Raw genomic sequence first — 18700 nt, forward strand, 5'->3', positions numbered from 1 at the left:
GGCACAGATCCCCCCGGCTGGCAAACTCTTTTCAGGGCAACCTCCTGTAATTAGGGGGCTGGAGTCTACCGCACAGCACAACATAGCTCCTCTCTCTCTGTTGTGTTTTTTTTCTTTCCTTCTTCATCCTCTTTCTATCTCTTCTTGGTTCATCACCACCACCACTGACATCCATATTTATCTCTTTATGAGTCTATTTACTCTCTTCATCTACTTGTATTCTCCAAGTTCTTTGACTTCTCTTCTCTTCTCTTCTCTTCTCTTCTCTTCTCTTCTCTTCTCTTCTCTTCTCTTCTCTTCTCACTTGTGATGTTTCCTTTGTCAATATATCTGCTGCCTCCAGAAGAGTGGCAGAGGGTTTTTTAGCGGGGCATCAGAAGGGCTGGTTATTCCGAACTAACAGGGCACATCTGTTTCGCAGAGGGAGCCAATGAGAAGCTGTATTACTCATTTCTCTTGGCCAGACGCTGGCTTGTGTGAAGTGCCTTCAAAACCAACACTGGCGAGGGCCAAGGGCGTTGGTCGATATATGTGTGTGTTCCGCGCGCAAGTGCGTGCGCATATATAACACACTTTGTTATAGGAGCCGCATCCGTGCGCGCGCGTCTTTGTAGAGATTCTGCGCTAATGCATGAAAAATATGAAGTCCATCTATCCATCGAGCCAATTTATTTACCCGTTACGTTCTTTGTTTTCCAGCTGGCAGTCGTGTCAGCACAGAGCTTCACTACACCAGGGAGAAGCAGGGAGAGGAGTCAGTATTTACCTCACAGATGCTCATCCAGACCCCCAAAGAAGAGGGCACCAATATTCTTACCCAGGAGGCTTTGCTGGTTCACATGGAGGCCGCCCTGTCCGCCAGCAAGGTCCAGGTGTCGCTGTTTGGAAAGTGAGTGTGACCGCAGACGATGTGATGTGAAAGCGCTTCCATGTTGTAAATGATTATGAGTCACTCACGATTGTTTTTTTTTTCTCCTGCAGATCTTGGGATCTTAACAAAATATGCTATAAATCAGGAGTCCCTATTATAGAAAATGTCATGATTGAAAGGGTAAGTTCACCAAAAAAAAGACTGTCTTAGCTCTTTACTTACTGTTTCTTCCTGATTTATGATGTTTAATCCCGCTTCCTTTCTATTTCCTGATCCCAGATGATTGACAAGCTATTCCCCTGTATGATAATCACCCCACTGGATTGTTTTTGGGAGGGGGCCAAACTTCAAGGAGGCTCCGCCTATTTACCGTAAGTCTCGGAATATTTGACCCAACTTCCATTTTTTTTCTTTCCTTTTGCATATTAAAACATTTCATGGGAAATCTTGGCTCTACCCTTTTCGCTGTCATTGCCTCCATCTGAGTAGCAGGCTTTTGGTGGGGTCCTGTAACATTTTAGCTGGATGGAGACATACAGTTGGGCTTTCAGTAGTCTGTCAGTGGGCGCTGTGACTGACAGCGGCCAGTAATAGAGTTCTTTTCGGGCCCAGAGAGGGACAGGAGGGGTGGAGGGGCTGGGGGTGTCCTGACAGAGAAATTCAAAGAGAGAAAGTGAGGGGAGAGATGCAGAGGGATGGAGAGAGAGAGAGAGAGAGAGGAGATGGCTGCAGCAGCAACTGGGTGGTGGGTTGGTAGAACGGAGGGCGGGGAGGCGGCGGCGGCGGGGATGGTGGTGGTGGTGGTGGTGGTGGCAGGGGAGCCCTTTGGGTCAGACAATGGTAAGCATTCTTTCAGTTTACGAGTGAGTGTCCATCAGTGCAGGGGCCCCGGAGGAGGGAGGGGGGCCGGCTTTGTCAGCTCACGGCTAACACTCGGCATTCTCATGGTAATGCCCCGGGCTCCCAGCTCCCAAGTTGTCCAACAAATAAAATGGGCAGTATTCAAGCCTCAAGTCCCTCGAGAAAGACACAGAGAGAGGCTACAAGACGGTTAACAGTGGAGTCGCGGCGTATTTGGGCTTTTGCAGAATTTTTTTTTCTCCGTCTTTTTTATCTGGAAGTTCTCTTGAGAAATTGAGTCACTGAAAGAGGGCTTTTTTTTTTTTTTTTTCTTGTGTCGTCAGAAGTGATATTTCAATCGAGCCCTCGGTTTATAAAAGATAGTTTAGATCGGAGCAGATGTTTCTCTGCAAACAAATTATTTGTTTATATTTCTGTGCGGAGCTGACAGCAGTATGTTGCATGACAAGCCAGCACACACAGAAACAAACACAAGTTTCCCATCCTCGGCATCTCCCAGTTGGCTCGTGTGAACTCGGAGCGACAGAGAGCGGAGAAGGGGGTCTTTGATGATTCACGCGTCTCTCAAGAATTCCTGTAAATTACACAAAGTGTTCAGCATCTGTTGTTATTTATTAAATGTTTCTTAAAGGGGAAAAAAAACACAAAAAAAACAGAGCAGCGTAGGGAACTCGCGGCGGTCGCTGAGGCCTGTGTCCTCCGAGTCAGCTTCCGCTTCACTTCAGCTGCGGTTTTAAATGCAAAAAAGAAAGAGAGAAAAGATTGAGATAGAGAGGGAGAAAGAGGGGAGAGTGAGGAAGAGAAGTGAGTGAGAGTGAGAGAGAGAAGAAAAAAACTTTGGGGGGAACAAAGAGCAGCAATCTATGAAAAAACAAAAGGGCCCAGACCCGGTTCACTCAAGCAAAAACTAGCTGATAAAGGAGTGTGTCTTTGCAAGCAGCAGCAAAAGGGACCCTGGTATGTGGGAATAGGAGAGGAGCTCTCTTCATGAGCCATTGGAGGGAGATTGAGCCTCAAGTTGAGATACTTTGGGATTCTTTTATTCCGTCTGTCTTCTTTCTTACTTTGTCTCGCTGCAGAAAATGTGCATCCAAAGTGTTTTCTAGCGCCAAATTCGTTCTACCTCTTCTTTCTTCTTTCTTCTTTCTACCTTCTTTCATTCCTGAGGTAGGCTGAAGCGGGAGATGGAGCCACATTGCAAACTTACTGGTCATGACATAACCCTACAGAGAGTACATTTACAGACCTTAATAAAGAGCAAATAATGCATTTATCTGAAGGGGGTGGCATAGGAGAGGCTTCAGACGTAGCTCCATTTGCTTCTCCTCTCCTCCCTCACCTATTTCCCTCCCATCCATCCTGCCCAGCCTCTCCCCTTCCTTCCCTCCTTATCAAGATGTTTCGGGAGGCAGAGGTAATCGTTATGACTCAGCGCAGGACATTGAGGAATGGAAGTGAGCAGGCAGCCACCGTGCCTTTTCTCCCCGGGCATTGTGGCAGCGTGAAACAGGATAATAAACGCTATTTTATCCTGTATCTGCAGCTAGCCTCCTGCGCGGCCCTGCCCGACGAAAGGACAGAGAATTGAACTAAGAGATTTTTCTGGCAGGAATGCAAAGCCGACACAGCCGCGGTTATCTTTACGTTTTTTTTTTTTGTCTCATCCGTGTTGCCTTGCTTTGCAGGGGTATGCCAGATATCCAGTGGATGAATCTCGATCCAGTCAAGCTGATGGAGGAACTGAGTCAGTTCACATCACTGGAGGGATTTAAGGAGATGTTGGACAAAGCCCAGGTAGGGCACGCAAATGCACACTGACAGATTTGCAGAATTAAAGGCTTACTTATACCAACAACAGCTGCATGCTTTTTTTTTCCTTCTTCCATATACTGATATTTGCATTGTTTGATTTCTTAGGTGGGGCATGCCTACATGAACAGGCCGTGTCTCGACCCGTCAGACCCCGACTGCCCCGTCAGTGCGCCTAACAAAGAGCAGGGAGAGGTAGGTCACAGTTCAGTCGTTACACACAACGAGAAGTCACAGGTAGACGAACCGCACAGACACCTAACGCGTCTCCCCGTGTTCTCATCCATTCAGAGTCCTGACATTGCCGGGCGTCTCCAGGGCGGTTGCCACGGTTTCAGCCGAAAGTTCATGCACTGGCAGGAGGAGCTGATCCTGGGAGGGCGGGTCAAGAACAGCCAGGAGGCTCTGCTGAGGTGTGTGTTTATTGAGACATGTAAAGAGAGGTTAGCCACTGCAGAGGAGGGTTTTGAGTTTGCTCTCGTCTCATTGGAAGATGTAACAGTGAGTAGAGGGAGGGGATTTGTGTTGAGCAGGCAGCCAGTCCGCCCATCAGCCTGTGAGCCGCCGTGACCGTGGAATCTGTGTAACCCCTAATAACCCAACAGACACATGCAAGGAATGCCTCGTACCGAGAGGGATCGGTTTCCTGCATGACCCCGGTCCAGGATAGGCCAATTAAAGATGATTGACAGCCACATAAAGCCCCCCCCCCCTCGCCCTGTTACACATTTGTTGTGTAAGGGACCAAACATAAAGAGGGAGAAAAACACTTTCTCAGTGACTTCAGCTGGTTTTAAAAGCATGGCCACTTCAAATGGGGTGACAGCACTGGGTCAGAGCCCAGATCATGACCCACACAGGCTCAACAGGGCCTTGAATGAAAGAGGATTCCAGTCCCATCTGCAAGAGCCACACTTACTCTCGGGGTGTGATTTACGACTGCTTCTTTCACGTTTTCAGCAGCACTGCTGCTGGCCGTGGCTGTGCCAAGAAAACCTGAGGACATCTGGGATCGCAGCCTAGAGACCGGCAGACAGGCAGACTAGATAACACCTGCTTTTGGTTGTTTACGTTGGCAGACAGACACACAGGCAGGCAGGCAGGCGTACAAATCCTAGAAGAAAGAGCACCTGCCTGTAGACGTTCACAGAAAGACTGGCTCATGCGTAGGTAAAAGGATACAGAGAACATCTAAACAGTCTGACTGGGTGATTTTTAATGTGCTACTTGTGAGATGGATGATGCTGCAGAGGCTTCGGCTCAGCTCAGCACACAATAAAGCATGTTTGCGTGGGGTGGGGGGGAGCGTGACATCTCCGATGTGTCCTAAGCTTGCGCTCGTGTGTTTTCGCAGTGCGGAGGCGCTCCAAACCATGTTCCTGTTGATGAGTCCCAAGCAGCTGTACGAGCACTTTAAAGACGACTACGAGATCCACGACATAAACTGGAACGAGGAGAAGGCCACCGCCATCCTCGAGTCCTGGCAGAGGAAGTTTGTGGAGGTGAGAACACGCAGACACACAGACACACAGTAGAATAGACAAGTAAAAGGAAGATGAAGATTGTTTTGCTTTGGTTTACACACACACTCACACACACACACACACACACACACACACACACACACACACACACACACACACTCGCCGCATGGGACTTATTCTTGCAGTGTCTGAATTCCATCAGTCTTCAGCTCCCTTGTAAAGCGACTCGCAGGACACACCAGGGCAGTAGGTGTGTGTGTGTGTTTGTGTGTGTGAGTGTGTGTGGTAGGCCAGCCATCTCTCTCTGTCAGAGCCCTAGTTATAGGAACAAGCTGTTGCTGTGATAGCTGACACCCACCACGGTGAGGGTAAGGAGGGAGGGAGGGAGGGAGGAGGGGTGACCAACTCCAATGTAAACTGACGGATAGGCGACACCTCCTCTTGACATATTAAAAAAGGAGATTGGATCTATACGAGATTGCGATGATGACCGAATGCGGGCAGGTAAACGGCTTCAGAGGGGGGTGGTGGTGGCGCTCCGGTCTGCTCAGAGCGGAGAGAGAATCTCCTCTGAGGCCATGTGATCCCATCCCTTTCACCTCTGACCTCACAACCTCTGGCATCTGTGCTCATTACTCCTCAGTTGTCATACGCACACACGCACTCACACACATGCTAGCACATGTAAGAACACACACACACACACGCTTGTACTCACTTTCACACACATTTCAAAGGGAGAGGAAAGGGGGTGCTTTTTTTTTCCTGCTCCCTGACATATGGGGCCGGGAAGTTTGTTTTCCTATGTTCAGCTTCTTCGTGGCATATTTCTGTTCTTTTATGAGTATTAATCAATCTTTGTCCCTCAGGTGGTCCACCAGAGTATCCCGGACAACTCCAGCCAGTCCCTCCACGCCTTCTCCACCACCACCCTCAATGACATCATGAAATCCTTCTCCGATGTCAGCGTGATCCGGGTGGCCGGCGGATACCTCCTCATGGTGAGCATGATGATGGCTTTAAGTGAGTCGATTGTGGCCTGTGTGTGAAAAAGTATTGAACTCTATTATATTGAATGTCTCTCCTCTCTGTAGCTGGCCTACGCTTGTGTGACCATGCTGAGGTGGGACTGCGCCAAGTCCCAGGGGGCCGTGGGCCTGGCAGGGGTGCTGCTGGTGGCCTTGTCGGTGGCTGCAGGACTGGGCCTCTGCTCGCTGCTCGGCCTCTCATTCAACGCCGCCACCACACAGGTACAGCGAAAGAAAAAATGCACACATTAACTGTTTTTAAATCGATTAAATATTTAGTTTAAGATCTAGATTTTGATGTCCGACACTTCAGATGTTCATTCTGACTCTTTCCTATCGCAGGTGCTTCCCTTCCTGGCGCTGGGGATCGGCGTGGATGACATGTTCCTGTTGGCTCATTCCTTCACAGAGGCTGGAAGTAACATCCCCTTTAAGGTATGTTTGTCCTCCTCTCCTCTCCTCTCCTCTCCTCTCCTCTCCTCTGACCACTCTTTGTTTCATTTAAAGGAGCGGACAGGAGACTGTTTGCGTCGCACCGGCACCAGCGTGGCTCTGACTTCCGTCAACAACATGATTGCCTTCTTCATGGCCGCTCTCGTACCAATCCCTGCCTTGCGAGCTTTCTCTCTGCAGGTATGTTTTTGCACACACACACATACACACGAGGAACGCATGCGCACAGTCATAAACACATGTATACAATTGCGCACCGAGAGGCCGGTGGGTGGGGGGGCTCCTTTGAAAATGAAAGAGATAACTTAAGAGAGGTGACACTTATTCAGAGCGAGGGAAAGGCTTTGTTCCCTGTTTTATTGCAGTCGCACCTACAGGGCCAAGATTTTTTTGTGTGTCTCTGCGTGTGTGTGTGTGTGTGTACATGTACATAAGTGTGTGCATGTGTGTAATGTGGAATAATCAGAGCAAAGAGGGTGATGAACAGACAGAGAGAGAACGAGAGGGAGAGGGAGGGAGGAGCGGATCAGTATATCACTGGCCCGTCAAGGCGGTTTGCTCTGATCTGTGACTAACTGTGGGTGGTCTGAAACACACACACACACACACACACACACACGTAGACGTACACACACTGGAAACCACAGCCAGTTAGAATGTCAGCTTCAGGGGCTGCTGGGGTGAGTGAAGGGTGATGGTTTTGCTCAGACTCGCAACATATATATTCCCTCCCCGCTCCTTTCTATCCGTCTTTCTAGTAGTTCTTTCATTCTGGCGACTCTTTTCTTTCTTTTCTCTCTCCCTCTCCCCTTTCTGGCTCGCTTAGTATTCCTGGCTGGTGATTTAGAGTAAGGCTTTTCTTCGCTTTCGAGGCCGAGGTCTGAGATACTAAAAAAAAGAAAAAGAAAAGAGAGAGAGAGAGAGAGAGAGATAGGACGAGGGTTGACTCTAGGGTGTCTGTAACTTCACATACTGTTCTGCCTTTTCTCACATTGTCTTTCTCCCTCTCCCCAGGCGGCCATCGTGGTCGTGTTCAACTTCGTCATGGTGCTGCTCATCTTCCCCGCCATCCTCAGTTTGGACCTCCACCGGCGCGAGGACAAGCGCCTGGACATCCTCTGCTGCCTGTACAGCCCGTGCTCCGACCGCGTCATCCACCTCTCCCCGCACGAGCTGTCGGACGCCGGAGAGCAGCCGCACACGCCCACGACGGCCACAGCGCACCAGTACGCAGCGGGGTCGACCATCACCACCAGCACGCAGATCACCACCACCGTGCAGGCGTTCACGCAGTGCGACGCGGCGGGGCAGCACATCGTCACCATCCTTCCACCTACCTCACAGATCTCCACCAGCCCGCCGTCCATCATCGTTTGCCCCACCTCACAGCCCCAGGGTAAATAAAGTCACATCAAGCGTGTGATGATTGTGTTATTTTTTGTATCAAAGCAATCAGGACTCATGATCCACTTTCTCCTCCTAGCCATCACACCTTCCCCTACCACCACCTCTGTGCCGGACCCCTACGGCTCCCAGCTCTTCACCCCTACCTCCAGCTCCACACGGGACCTCCTCGCCCAGGTGGAGGATTCCAAATCGGGAAAGAAGTGCGTCCCACTCCCCTTCCTGCACTGGAACCTGTCCAGCTTCGCCAGGGAGAAATACGCCCCTCTGCTCCTCAAGCCCAAGAGCAAAGCCATCGTGGTGGTTCTCTTCCTGGGCCTCCTGGGCCTCAGCCTGTACGGGACCACCATGGTGCACGACGGCCTCTACCTGACCGACATCGTGCCGCGCGACACCAAGGAGTACGATTTCATCGATGCCCAGTTCAAGTACTTCTCCTTCTACAACATGTACCTGGTGACCATGGACGGATTCGATTACGCCCGGTCGCAGCGGCTGCTCATCCAGCTGCACAATGCCTTCAACTCCGTCAGATACGTGGTCAGAGACAGCGACAACAAGCTGCCCCGCATGTGGCTGCACTACTTCCAGGACTGGCTCAGAGGTACGAATCCAGGCTCAGTGATGTTATTTCTTTTGAGTGAGTCAGGTAATGAGTAACCCTCGGTCCCCCTGAGAGTGTCTGATAGTGATGTCAGAATCCGGCAGAGGGTGCAACAGGTTTTTTCAGGTGTGCTTTTTTTTTCTTTACTGCAGGAGTGTGGTTAGGGGTGAGAATGTGCGAAGGGTGAGTGAGAGTTCAGCCAAGCTGTTTACGCCCATCCACCTGGGCTCAGGGGTGTAGTAGACGGGTTGGGGTCATAGGTTATCTTTGCGTGTGTGTGGGTTTGTGTGTGTGTGTCCTCAGGCAAGGACGTGTCAGAGGCCCAGTCAAGAGGAAGTGATAGCTAACAGGTCAATCAGAGCCAGCTGAAAAAAAAAAAAAAAAAAGAATTAGAAAAGGAAACTTGATAGTTCACGTTTTTAGAACCGCCGCCCACATTGACAGACACGCAGGAGAACTCTCGTGATTTTATGATAATAGAAAACATAATGTTTTATATATTTAAAACCACAATCCTTTTTTTTATATTTTCAGGTCTCCAGGCTGCTTTCGATGCTGACTGGCAGGCAGGGAGGATTACCCTTGACAGTTATCGGAACGGCACAGAGGACGGAGCTCTGGCGTACAAGCTCCTCATCCAGACCGGCTCCAAGAAAGACCCTTTCAACCTCGGCCAGGTATGTCCACGGGCTACAAGGAATACTTTAAACCAGAATCCACATGTACACTGTGTGTGGCATTGTGAACAGCATCGGCTTCTTGTTTGACCTTTTTGTTCTGGAAAAAAAACTCAATCTTTCAATCTTTTTTTTTCCTCTCTAGCTGACATCTCGTCGGCTGGTGGATGCAGAGGGTTTGATCCCGCCGGAGGTTTTTTACATCTACCTGACGGTGTGGGTCAGTAACGATCCTCTGGGCTACGCTGCCTCTCAGGCCAACTTCTACCCCCATCCCCGAGAGTGGATTCACGACAAGTACGACACTACAGGGGAGAATCTGCGCAGTAAGTGTCTCATCCTATTGTTTTGGATACACCGGAAAAGTGCCTCGAAAAAAGCAAGTGATCTCACATCAAGCTTTCCTCTCCTGCAGTCCCAGCTGCAGAGCCTCTGGAGTTTGCCCAGTTCCCCTTCTACCTGAACGGCCTCCGCCAGGCCGGCGACTTTGTGGAAGCCATCGAGAGCGTGCGGTCCGTCTGCGACGAGTTCAGCCGCAAGGGCGTGTTCAACTACCCGAACGGATACCCCTTCCTGTTCTGGGAGCAGTACATCGGCCTCAGACACTGGTTCCTGCTGGCGATCAGCGTGGTGCTGGCCTGCACCTTCCTGGTCTGCGCGATCCTGCTGCTCAACCCCTGGACCGCCGGCATCATTGTAAGCCACCGGACTCTCCGTCGCATCCACCTCTTCTCCCAACTTGTGTCTGTACCTCGCGCTACCTCAACAACATCATTAGCGCCTTCCTCCCTCTCCTCTTCCTCTCACTTTCTTCTCACCCTTCTCAGCACAGCTCAATAACGCTGTCTAGGGGGCCCCTTTCTCTCTGCGAAGGGCCAGTACTCACACACACACACACACACACACACACACACACACACACACGGGGACCTTTGTCATTCTAATGTAGGCTGGGCTGGCCTTAGAAAAGGAAATGCAAAGGAGCAAGAAAGGCTTTGCCCTCCTGAAGCCTCTACCTCCAACTCTCTCACTGCTTTTGTCAGAGGGAGAGGGAGAGACTTTGGGACAGGACAGATCTGCCCAGTTGCGACCTTGGCCTGCTCAACCCATCCATCAGGGATATGTGTGTGTGTGTGTGTGTGTGTGTGTGAGGGAGAGAGAGAGAAAGAGAAAGAGACAGTCTGAGTGTTCAGCGGTTGGAAAACATTTCACACACAAGCTGGTGGGACCGGTGGTCCTTAAGGGCCCCCCAAACTCAAACACCCACACACACACACACACACACACACACACACACACACACACAAATCCACATATCCCTGATCACTGGGGGGGTTGAATTGTAGCACAACAACAGTGCCAGTTTCAGTTGGAATGTGTTTAATTTAAGTAGCCGTCCCTAGCAGCACTGATTGAGACAGCAGCTCAACACAACCTTCAGAGAGAGAGAGGGCGCAGCTACATGCATGCACCGTCTCCAAGCATCAGCCCGCCTGTGAAGGTTTCACCCGGCCTGTATGTGGTCGAGCAGTAAAACGGCTTTTATCATTTCCAATTTAACCGTGCCCCAGCTCGGAGCCCCCGCTGGGATCAAAAGCAGCCCGTTGGCCGGGAACCGCTTTCTCCCTTCTCGTTTTATAAGACTTGTTGTTGCTGCTGCTTGTATTGTGGTCTACAGTAACATCGCAAGGCATTAGTAAAAGTGAAAAAAGCGCCGCGTGATCTGAGACGTTTGCGTTCAAAATTTCGGAAGCGATAAAAAGGAGCAAACAGGCTGCTATCTAGTTAAAGACGGGGGAAATTTGTTTTTCCGCAAACAGAGACAGATGTGTATGAATAGTGTCAATCATTTCAAGCACCTCTGGGAGGGAAGAGGAGAAAAAAGAGCGAGGGAGGGAGGGAGGGAGGGAGGGAGGGAGAAGGGGAATGTATTAGCCTCAGGGTGGGTAATTTGATGCCATGTGGTTGAGCTCCTGAGCACGGGGTCAAAGATTGTGTGGGGTGAACGGGCAAAAAGGGGGCTCAACTCAGCCATTAAGGAAACGCATATTTTCCTTTCTCGTTCACTATTTTAAGTTGTCCTTATTCCCCTCATCACTCCACTGTTTCTCAAACCCCCCCGTCAGCTGAAAAAAAAACATCTTCTCATCCGTCCTCATCTTCTTCTTCTTCCCAGGTGTTCATCTTGGCCATGATGACGGTGGAGTTGTTCGGCATCATGGGTCTGATCGGCATCAAGCTGAGTGCCATCCCCGTGGTCATCCTGATCGCCTCCGTGGGCATCGGCGTGGAGTTCACCGTTCACATCGCCCTGGTAAGTCAAGACTTGGCACACACATGGATTAACTGTGAAGGCGGGTGGGGGGCGGGGGGGCTGAGCTCCTACAATTAAACACCTACTTTACTCGAAACCTGATGCTTCGGTCAGACTCTTAAATACACACCAACATGTGACCACAGAAGACTTACAGAGCAAGTTTTATATGGTTTTTACCTACTTCAGGAAGGAATTAAATGCATTTGTTAGTTATTGATTAAATCTGGTTTTTTTTCAATGCTACAAGAATAATAATGTAAAAGGTGCTAAAGTGTGATTAAAGATTTTAGTGTAGCGTAGTGATCCCCAACAAAAACCCGACGCAGGAATCCCGAGGCGTGCCAGTCCTCGCCGCAAGCACAAGTTTTGTGTGATCGGCAAGATTTCCAACTCATTTCTCCTCTCCGCCTCCCCCCTCTCCCCCTTCTCCACCACCGCAGGGCTTCCTGACAGCGATTGGCAACAGAAACAAGCGCTCCGCAGTGGCTCTGGAGCACATGTTTGCCCCGGTGGTTGACGGAGCGATCTCCACGCTGCTGGGCGTTCTCATGCTGGCAGGCTCGGAGTTTGACTTCATCATGAGGTGAGACGCTGTGTGTGTGTGTATGTGTGTGTAGCCCTCCACAGCCCATTTGTTAGCCTCAGAAGACGCTGTGTTTTGTTTTTACGCCATCGGTGTGTGTGTGTGTGTGCGCGTGTGTGTGTGTGTGTGTGTGCGGAGCCAGTTGTCCAGCCTCTCTCGGGGACGGGAGGAAGCCTTGTGGGGGGTCAGTGGTGCATGCAGGTGGAAATGTTATACCCTTATTTATGCACACACACACACACACACAAACACCCTGAGTGACAAATATGCACCTGGTTCTGTCACTCTGGGCACACACACACATCCGTCTCCCCAACCTCAGAGCACAACAAATGGGGAAAACATCAAGGGTGTGTAGCAGCTGCTCGTAAACATGGAAGTGTTCTGCTACCCACTGGGTCCTGTCTGTGTGTGTGTGTGTGTGTGTGTGTGTGTGTCTCTTTCTCACACAAACTCACACACGAGGGAATCTGTAAAAATTCCTGTCATCCGTTTGGCATTCTCTCCCTCCATGTTGGGTGCCGTAGTAAAAAGTGGAGCTAAATTTGAACTGGTCAGCCAGTCAGATGGTCTGAAGCCCACCAACAGACATCACTCTTCTCTGCCTCTGTGTGTGTGTGTGTGTGTGTGCGCACGCGCAAGCGAGCATGCAAATTGTGTGTTACTCGTGCGTGTGTTTTCTACCACTGTTTCATGGTCAGAGTGGAAAAAAAGGCGAATAGCTCGATGTTTTTCAACCGAATGTGGTCCGGGCCCAAACCCGAAACCATAGCCTTGAGCTCACAGACTGCAACAGGCCTCCATGACATAAAAAGCACAGTTTTTCTGCAGAAACAGAGACGCAGGCAGCGAGGGAGGAGGAGCAGCACTCTGAGGGTGGCTTCCCTGAGAGGATATGAGGTCCTGGTGGGTGGGTAGATGGATGTGAGATGGAACCAAATCTTCCACGCTGTTGGATTTGGAGAGATAAAGAGGTGTGAATCCGTAGAAAAGTAGGGAAAAAGTGAGCAGAAGAGAGCATCTTGCTTTTCTCCTCGTCTCCCGCGGCTGTGTGAGAGATCACCCTCGTAGGACGGGGGTGAGAAAGAGAGACAGAAGGGTCTGGTATCTCTGTTGGAGGTCTTGTTTAGCTGTAGCTGTAGCTGTGGTCGGGTGAATGGGGCAAGCCAGAGCCGACTAGCTGGGGAGCAGCATAAATATACTGCTGTAAACATCTCCTGGCCTTGTAATGCGCTGAATAAACAGCCGGCCTAATTCAGCTCTGCTCAGAGTCCCTTGCGCGAGCATGCATGCACATGCACGCAGACACACACGGGGAGAAAATGCACATACGTACAGGCATGTAAACACTTACGCTGTCGTTCTCACACACGGCTCCCCAGGCCCTGACAACGAATGGAAAAGATTACAGTTTATATAAACAACAGAATTCCTAACAGCGAGACACTGTTGGAGGTCTCACCAACGTCTCACTCTCTTTCACGCTGTCTCACTCTTCTCTCCTCTCGTTTTGTTTTGTTTAGTTGTTTTTTTTTTTTTGCACCTTGTAAAGAAGTTGAAGGGGAGCGTTGGAAGCCCGAAAAACAGGACGGGTGACCTATTTGTGATTTTCGCCGTCTGCGTGTGCGAGCAGATGAAGTGTCTGCGCGCGGTTTGAAGGCAAGCAGACGGCGAGAAATTGCAAAATATCTTCCCCGAAGTGTTTTGTCAAAAGGGGTTAGGATGACATGCGTCTGATAAAGGGAGAAAACAAGGAACAGCGGTTTAAAGAGGGAAAAGGGAAAATACGCCCGGAGAGTGCGGGGGGGGGGTGCCTCTGGAAATCACACCCAACATGCAGACTCGTTCCTGGAGAGTGACCCTGGTAGTGATAATCACCGTCCATTCAGGGGAGACGACGCAGCTTGTTGACTTTTTTTCCTTTTTCGTTCCAGCAATCTTTTTTTTTCTTTCTTTCTCTTTACCTCTTTAAGTCTGGCGGGTGGTTTTAGCATCTCACTGTCTCCCGCTCTCTGCTTTCTGTTAGTGTTTAAGTGGAGTCCTCTCTAATTTTCTTGTGGAGCTCTTTCTTGTGGCCTGCCTCCACCCCTGGCCTCCTCGGAGCTCCGCTGAGATGCACGCACACGCACACACACACACACACACACACAAAAACGCGCACACACAGTGCGGGTGAAAAACAGAGCGAGAGAAAGTCTTGTAGCAGCAGCAGTGGAGGCATCAAAGCATGTTTTAGTTGGACTGAGCGGGGAATCAGATTTGCCCCCCCCCCTGCCTTTGATACACAAACACTGGGCTTTCCCCTGACTTCTTCCCCTGAGCTACTTCCCTTCCTCGTGTGCCAACTGTGTGTGTTTGGGGCCGTGCGTGTGTGTGTGTGTGAGTGCGTGCATTTTTGTCCTCGGAAAGCATCGGGGCCACTTTTCGTCACATTACGAGAAAAATTGAACAGAAAACTGTCAAATGTTCGACGCCGTCCAATTTGTGTAAAAGTTGTCGTGAGCTTGGCCGATGCTCTTACACCGTCGGAACTGTTTGCCAAATCCTTAGAAATCTTAAGATGCAAAAGAAAATAAGACTCTGTGACTGTGTGTAGGTGCACTCACTGGTACAACTTCTCGTTTCAGACAGGGAAAAAGAGAATCCACCAGCTGAACTTCAAACTAACGCGCCTCATTTCTCTGCCCTTCAGGTACTTCTTTGCTGTTTTGGCCATCCTGACTGTTTTGGGGATGCTGAACGGTCTGGTTCTCCTGCCGGTCCTCCTGTCCATGATGGGCCCTCCGGCTGAGGTCACCCCGGTGGACAATGGAAGCCGCCTGCCCACACCTTCCCCCGAACCCCCGCTGCCCCCACCGATGACCCACCACGGGTACTACACAGGCCATCACAACCCGCGGTCGTCTCATCAGCAGGCTTTTTCGGAGTCGTCGGACTCTGAGTACTATTCGGAGATGACCACCACATCAGGGATCGGGGAGGAGGATTATAAGTACTGTGACCGGAACGCGTACATCACGTCGCACGCCAGCGTTCCGCCTGCAACATCTCACATTCTGCTGGAAGCCAGCAAGAACCCCAGCTTCCCCAAGCTTACGGTACGCCGAAGATAGACAACCTTCCTGTGTTTTCAGATGTTTTCAAAATTCGTGTGTTTCTCTGAAAGTGAACGATGATTTTATTTTGTTGTAGGTGGTGAAGCCATTCAGAGAAAATACAACTGGTGGAAGGATAGAACCGCTGAACGAATCTTCCCACAACGCACAGTCGCCTCTGGGCTCCCAGGTCACGTGCTGGGACGGGAACAAGCAGCAGCCGGGCCTCCAGAGGAACTTACCCGGTGACAGAGCTCACTTCCCTGGAAGGACTAGTCAAAGCGGCCCCAGGCTGCAGAACGGCAGAGGGCCTCCGCCAAACAGGACTAAAGGGCCGAGCTATAGCAACAGTAGCTCCGCCCAACAGGGCTCGACTGGGGGGCCTGTTACCATGGTAACGGCCACAGCCTCCGTGACGGTGGCTGTGCATCCGACCCTGCCGGGGGCGGCATACCAAGGCTACATGCATGAAGGTTTTGACACGGACAGCGAGTCGGACTGTTTCGAGGCCACTAAGAGGACTTGTGGTGACAAAACAAACTTTTCTTCATGTAAGAGAGACTCTCTAGAGCTCCAGGACTTGGAGGCGACACAGAGCCAGACGGAGCATCAGCTCGGCAAGACACAAGGTGAGTCAGCAACCGATCAGTCGCAGGTTCACCTTAGTTGTAGCGGTGTTGAATTTAAGACACAATTTCTAATCTCTCTTAGCAATATCTAACCTTCTTTTCTCTCTCTTCTGTTGTCCTGCTGCAGGTGGGTTGAGGATCCAGTCAGCCAAAGATTGCTAGACTCTCTCACACACCCCGCGGTCTCTCTCCGAGGCCTCCGGCCGCTTCCCAGAGCACCTTGGCGCCCGCGCGGCGTCACCATCGAGTCTTTGAACTCTCAACTGTACATAGACTTCACACAAAAAAGGAGAGGATTTATTTCAAGGACATATTAAGTAAAAAGAAAACAAACAGACGTTTTAAGAATTATATAAATCTATGAGTATATATTTTAATACTAAAAAAAAGAAGGAAGCTATTTAAAAAGAGTACTGTATAACTTGGGTATACTCTTGTGTAAAAGATTATTTGTTTCTTGTGGGGCGGCCTCCACGGTGTATAGAATCAGAAATGTGCTATATGTAAAAAGTGTCCACAGAAAGTGAGATGTTATTAAGATATTAGGCTATTGAACATACATGTCAGTGTTTCTATTTGTATTGTTATGTTCTTTTTTTTTTCTTTTTTTTTTTGCTGCTACACTTCAAAATAATTTTAAGTGATTTGCCTTAAAAAAAAAAAAATAATGCAGTACCCCCTCTTCCCCCCCCTCTGGTTTAAGTCACAGTGCTACACTGTGAGAGAGTGTGAATCTGACACACTGACACGCTCTGTGTTGTATTTTTTGTGTAGAGGTGTAGAAGTTCTCTGCCACTGTAAAAAAAAAAAAAAAAAGAAGCAGAGAACTACACAGCAGATACTGTTTTCTTAACAGTCGTAACCGTCGTGCCTTCAATTTGTCCCCTTTTTTTTTTTTGTTCTTTTGTTATCGCAGCGTTTAGAGCTCAGTGTTATGTTCTCACTTTCACCTGTTGTGTCTCATCCGGGACACAGAATGTTTGTCAAGAAGCAGTAGCGGACCGTCCGACGTCCACCTGTCTGACGTCTGGGTCCCGTCTGAGTCATATTTCATGTTAAACTATTCGTCCTCTGCAGTTTTAAACTACTTGAAGGAGCTGTGATAAGATTCTTTCTCTTATTTTCCTGCAGTTTTTGTAAGCTCTACAGCGGGTGAAGTTGTCACGTTTGTGTCTGACAATTCTTCGCCTCTCTGTATTATTCTGAAAGGGAATCTTTTTTTTTAATCCGATGCAAAGGGAGTGATTATATTTAATTTTATTAATTATTTTGTCCTTTTTTTTCTCTTTGCTGGCTGCTTTAGGGGTTGTAACACGCTCAACCTGCTCTCGCTCACTTTTCTAATTCCTCGCTCTTCTCGCTAACACCAACCTCACGTCTGCCACGTTAAGTTTTTCCTTTTGTTCGTTCTTAGCGTTTTTTTTTGTCTTTTTTCTTTTTCATGTCATTTTGCTTTACAAAAAGTTCTTGTTGTTGTTCAGTATTGGTCTCATCACTGCCAGGTTAAATTGCAGGGAAAAAAAGAAAAAACAACTTGCGGATCTATTTTTTAAATGTCATTTTTTTTGTCAAAAGTGGCAGCTTCGGTTTTTTCTTTCGTACATATGAAAGGAAAAAAAAGGTTAAGTAGCTACTGTGCAGTTGTGAATGATAATTAAATGACGTGAGCAAAGCACCATTTCTTACAGTTGGATCAGAACCATCGGCAGCCGGCGGGTGTTGTCAGACAGTGGTGAGGAGTTTAAAAGGGAGGGGGGGTTGAGGGGGGGAGCTCCTGCATTGGTTTGTAGTTTATTTCAACAAAAAATTGTTAATGTCATGCCATATAAATTATTTATATTAAAATTTTATTTTTGTAGTTTGTACAGATGTTAGTATCTAGACTGAAGTTCTATTTTTAAAGAGTGAATATATATTATATATAAATATATCTATTTGTTGGCGAGTTTTTGTTTTGTTGTTTTGTTTGCATTTTGGGATGGGGGGGGATTCGGGGAGGGAGGGGTCGACAACACTTTAGAGCAGAGGCCTTTTATTTTTTTTGTTTGGGTTTGTTTTGTTTTTTGGTGGGGCAGTTGGGGGACCATGAAGGAGAAAGAAGGTGTGTAGGATTGTGTCACTGTTACACCTTGTTTTTTGTAAACGTTCTTCCTCTTGGCCCCTTCCTTCTTCATCGTCATTTTTTTTTTTTTTTTTTTTTTTAAAGAAATGTTCTTGTCCATGTCTAAAACACTGTGACTTCTGAAAACTATGCTCAAGAAAAAAACCCTCGTGTGACCGTTATGTTCCCTCACCTGCTATAGAAATTTAACTAACAAAATAAATTGAATGAAAAAAGTGCTTCTGTTGTCTTTGCCGGTTCTTTTTCGAGCGTGTGTTTTGCCTGTGACCCCACGAGGAGCTGCGGGGGTCGGAGCTGTTATCACTGACGCCAACAAGCTGACAGTGTTTGCTGGTTAAATATGCAAGTTCAACACACTTTCTCGTAATCAAGGTGCATTGTTGAGGCGTCAAACAAAAGGTTTGGTGTCGTAACGTTTATATTGTAAACCTAGATTTAAGATACATATAGAGACCTAGATTACCTAGTTTACAAGTGGATTTACTTTAAGGCACAAATCTCATTGAAATCAGATGAGTGCTCAACATACTGACCGATCATCAATCAATGTCTCAACTATTCACATTCACAAAAAGTTCACATATCATTCACATGCCACGATCAATAGGCCTTCTTATAAAAAGGAAATACTGCAGCACGGTACATCAGATCATTATGAATGAAATACTAGTTTCGACTTATAAATGCTCCTCGTGCAGAAATCAAACAATGTGCTCAAAGTACTGAAAAGTCAGCGGAAATTCCACGAAGCACCTTTCTCAAT

At 48.7% G+C, this 18700-nt stretch overlaps 1 protein-coding gene across 1 annotated transcript in view; it reads left to right on the forward strand.

Moving 5' to 3' along the window:
* Positions 1-18155, forward strand: part of ptch2 (patched 2) — a 28311-nt gene extending 10156 nt beyond the window's left edge. The window contains exons 3-23 of the mRNA XM_030404070.1: positions 700-889; positions 982-1051; positions 1151-1242; positions 3418-3526; positions 3650-3736; positions 3833-3954; positions 4896-5043; positions 5895-6026; positions 6120-6275; positions 6396-6488; positions 6561-6686; positions 7521-7902; positions 7990-8514; positions 9049-9191; positions 9337-9517; positions 9607-9887; positions 11368-11505; positions 11949-12091; positions 14784-15189; positions 15284-15815; positions 15943-18155. Of these exons, the coding sequence (XP_030259930.1) occupies positions 700-889; positions 982-1051; positions 1151-1242; positions 3418-3526; positions 3650-3736; positions 3833-3954; positions 4896-5043; positions 5895-6026; positions 6120-6275; positions 6396-6488; positions 6561-6686; positions 7521-7902; positions 7990-8514; positions 9049-9191; positions 9337-9517; positions 9607-9887; positions 11368-11505; positions 11949-12091; positions 14784-15189; positions 15284-15815; positions 15943-15977 (4091 nt within the window). The 3' untranslated portion in view covers positions 15978-18155. The remainder of the gene's footprint in view (positions 1-699; positions 890-981; positions 1052-1150; positions 1243-3417; positions 3527-3649; positions 3737-3832; positions 3955-4895; positions 5044-5894; positions 6027-6119; positions 6276-6395; positions 6489-6560; positions 6687-7520; positions 7903-7989; positions 8515-9048; positions 9192-9336; positions 9518-9606; positions 9888-11367; positions 11506-11948; positions 12092-14783; positions 15190-15283; positions 15816-15942) is intronic.
* The last annotated feature ends 545 nt before the right edge of the window (positions 18156-18700 follow it).

Source organism: Sparus aurata, chromosome 21, assembly GCF_900880675.1.
Source record: "Sparus aurata chromosome 21, fSpaAur1.1, whole genome shotgun sequence".
NCBI lineage: Eukaryota > Metazoa > Chordata > Actinopteri > Spariformes > Sparidae > Sparus > Sparus aurata.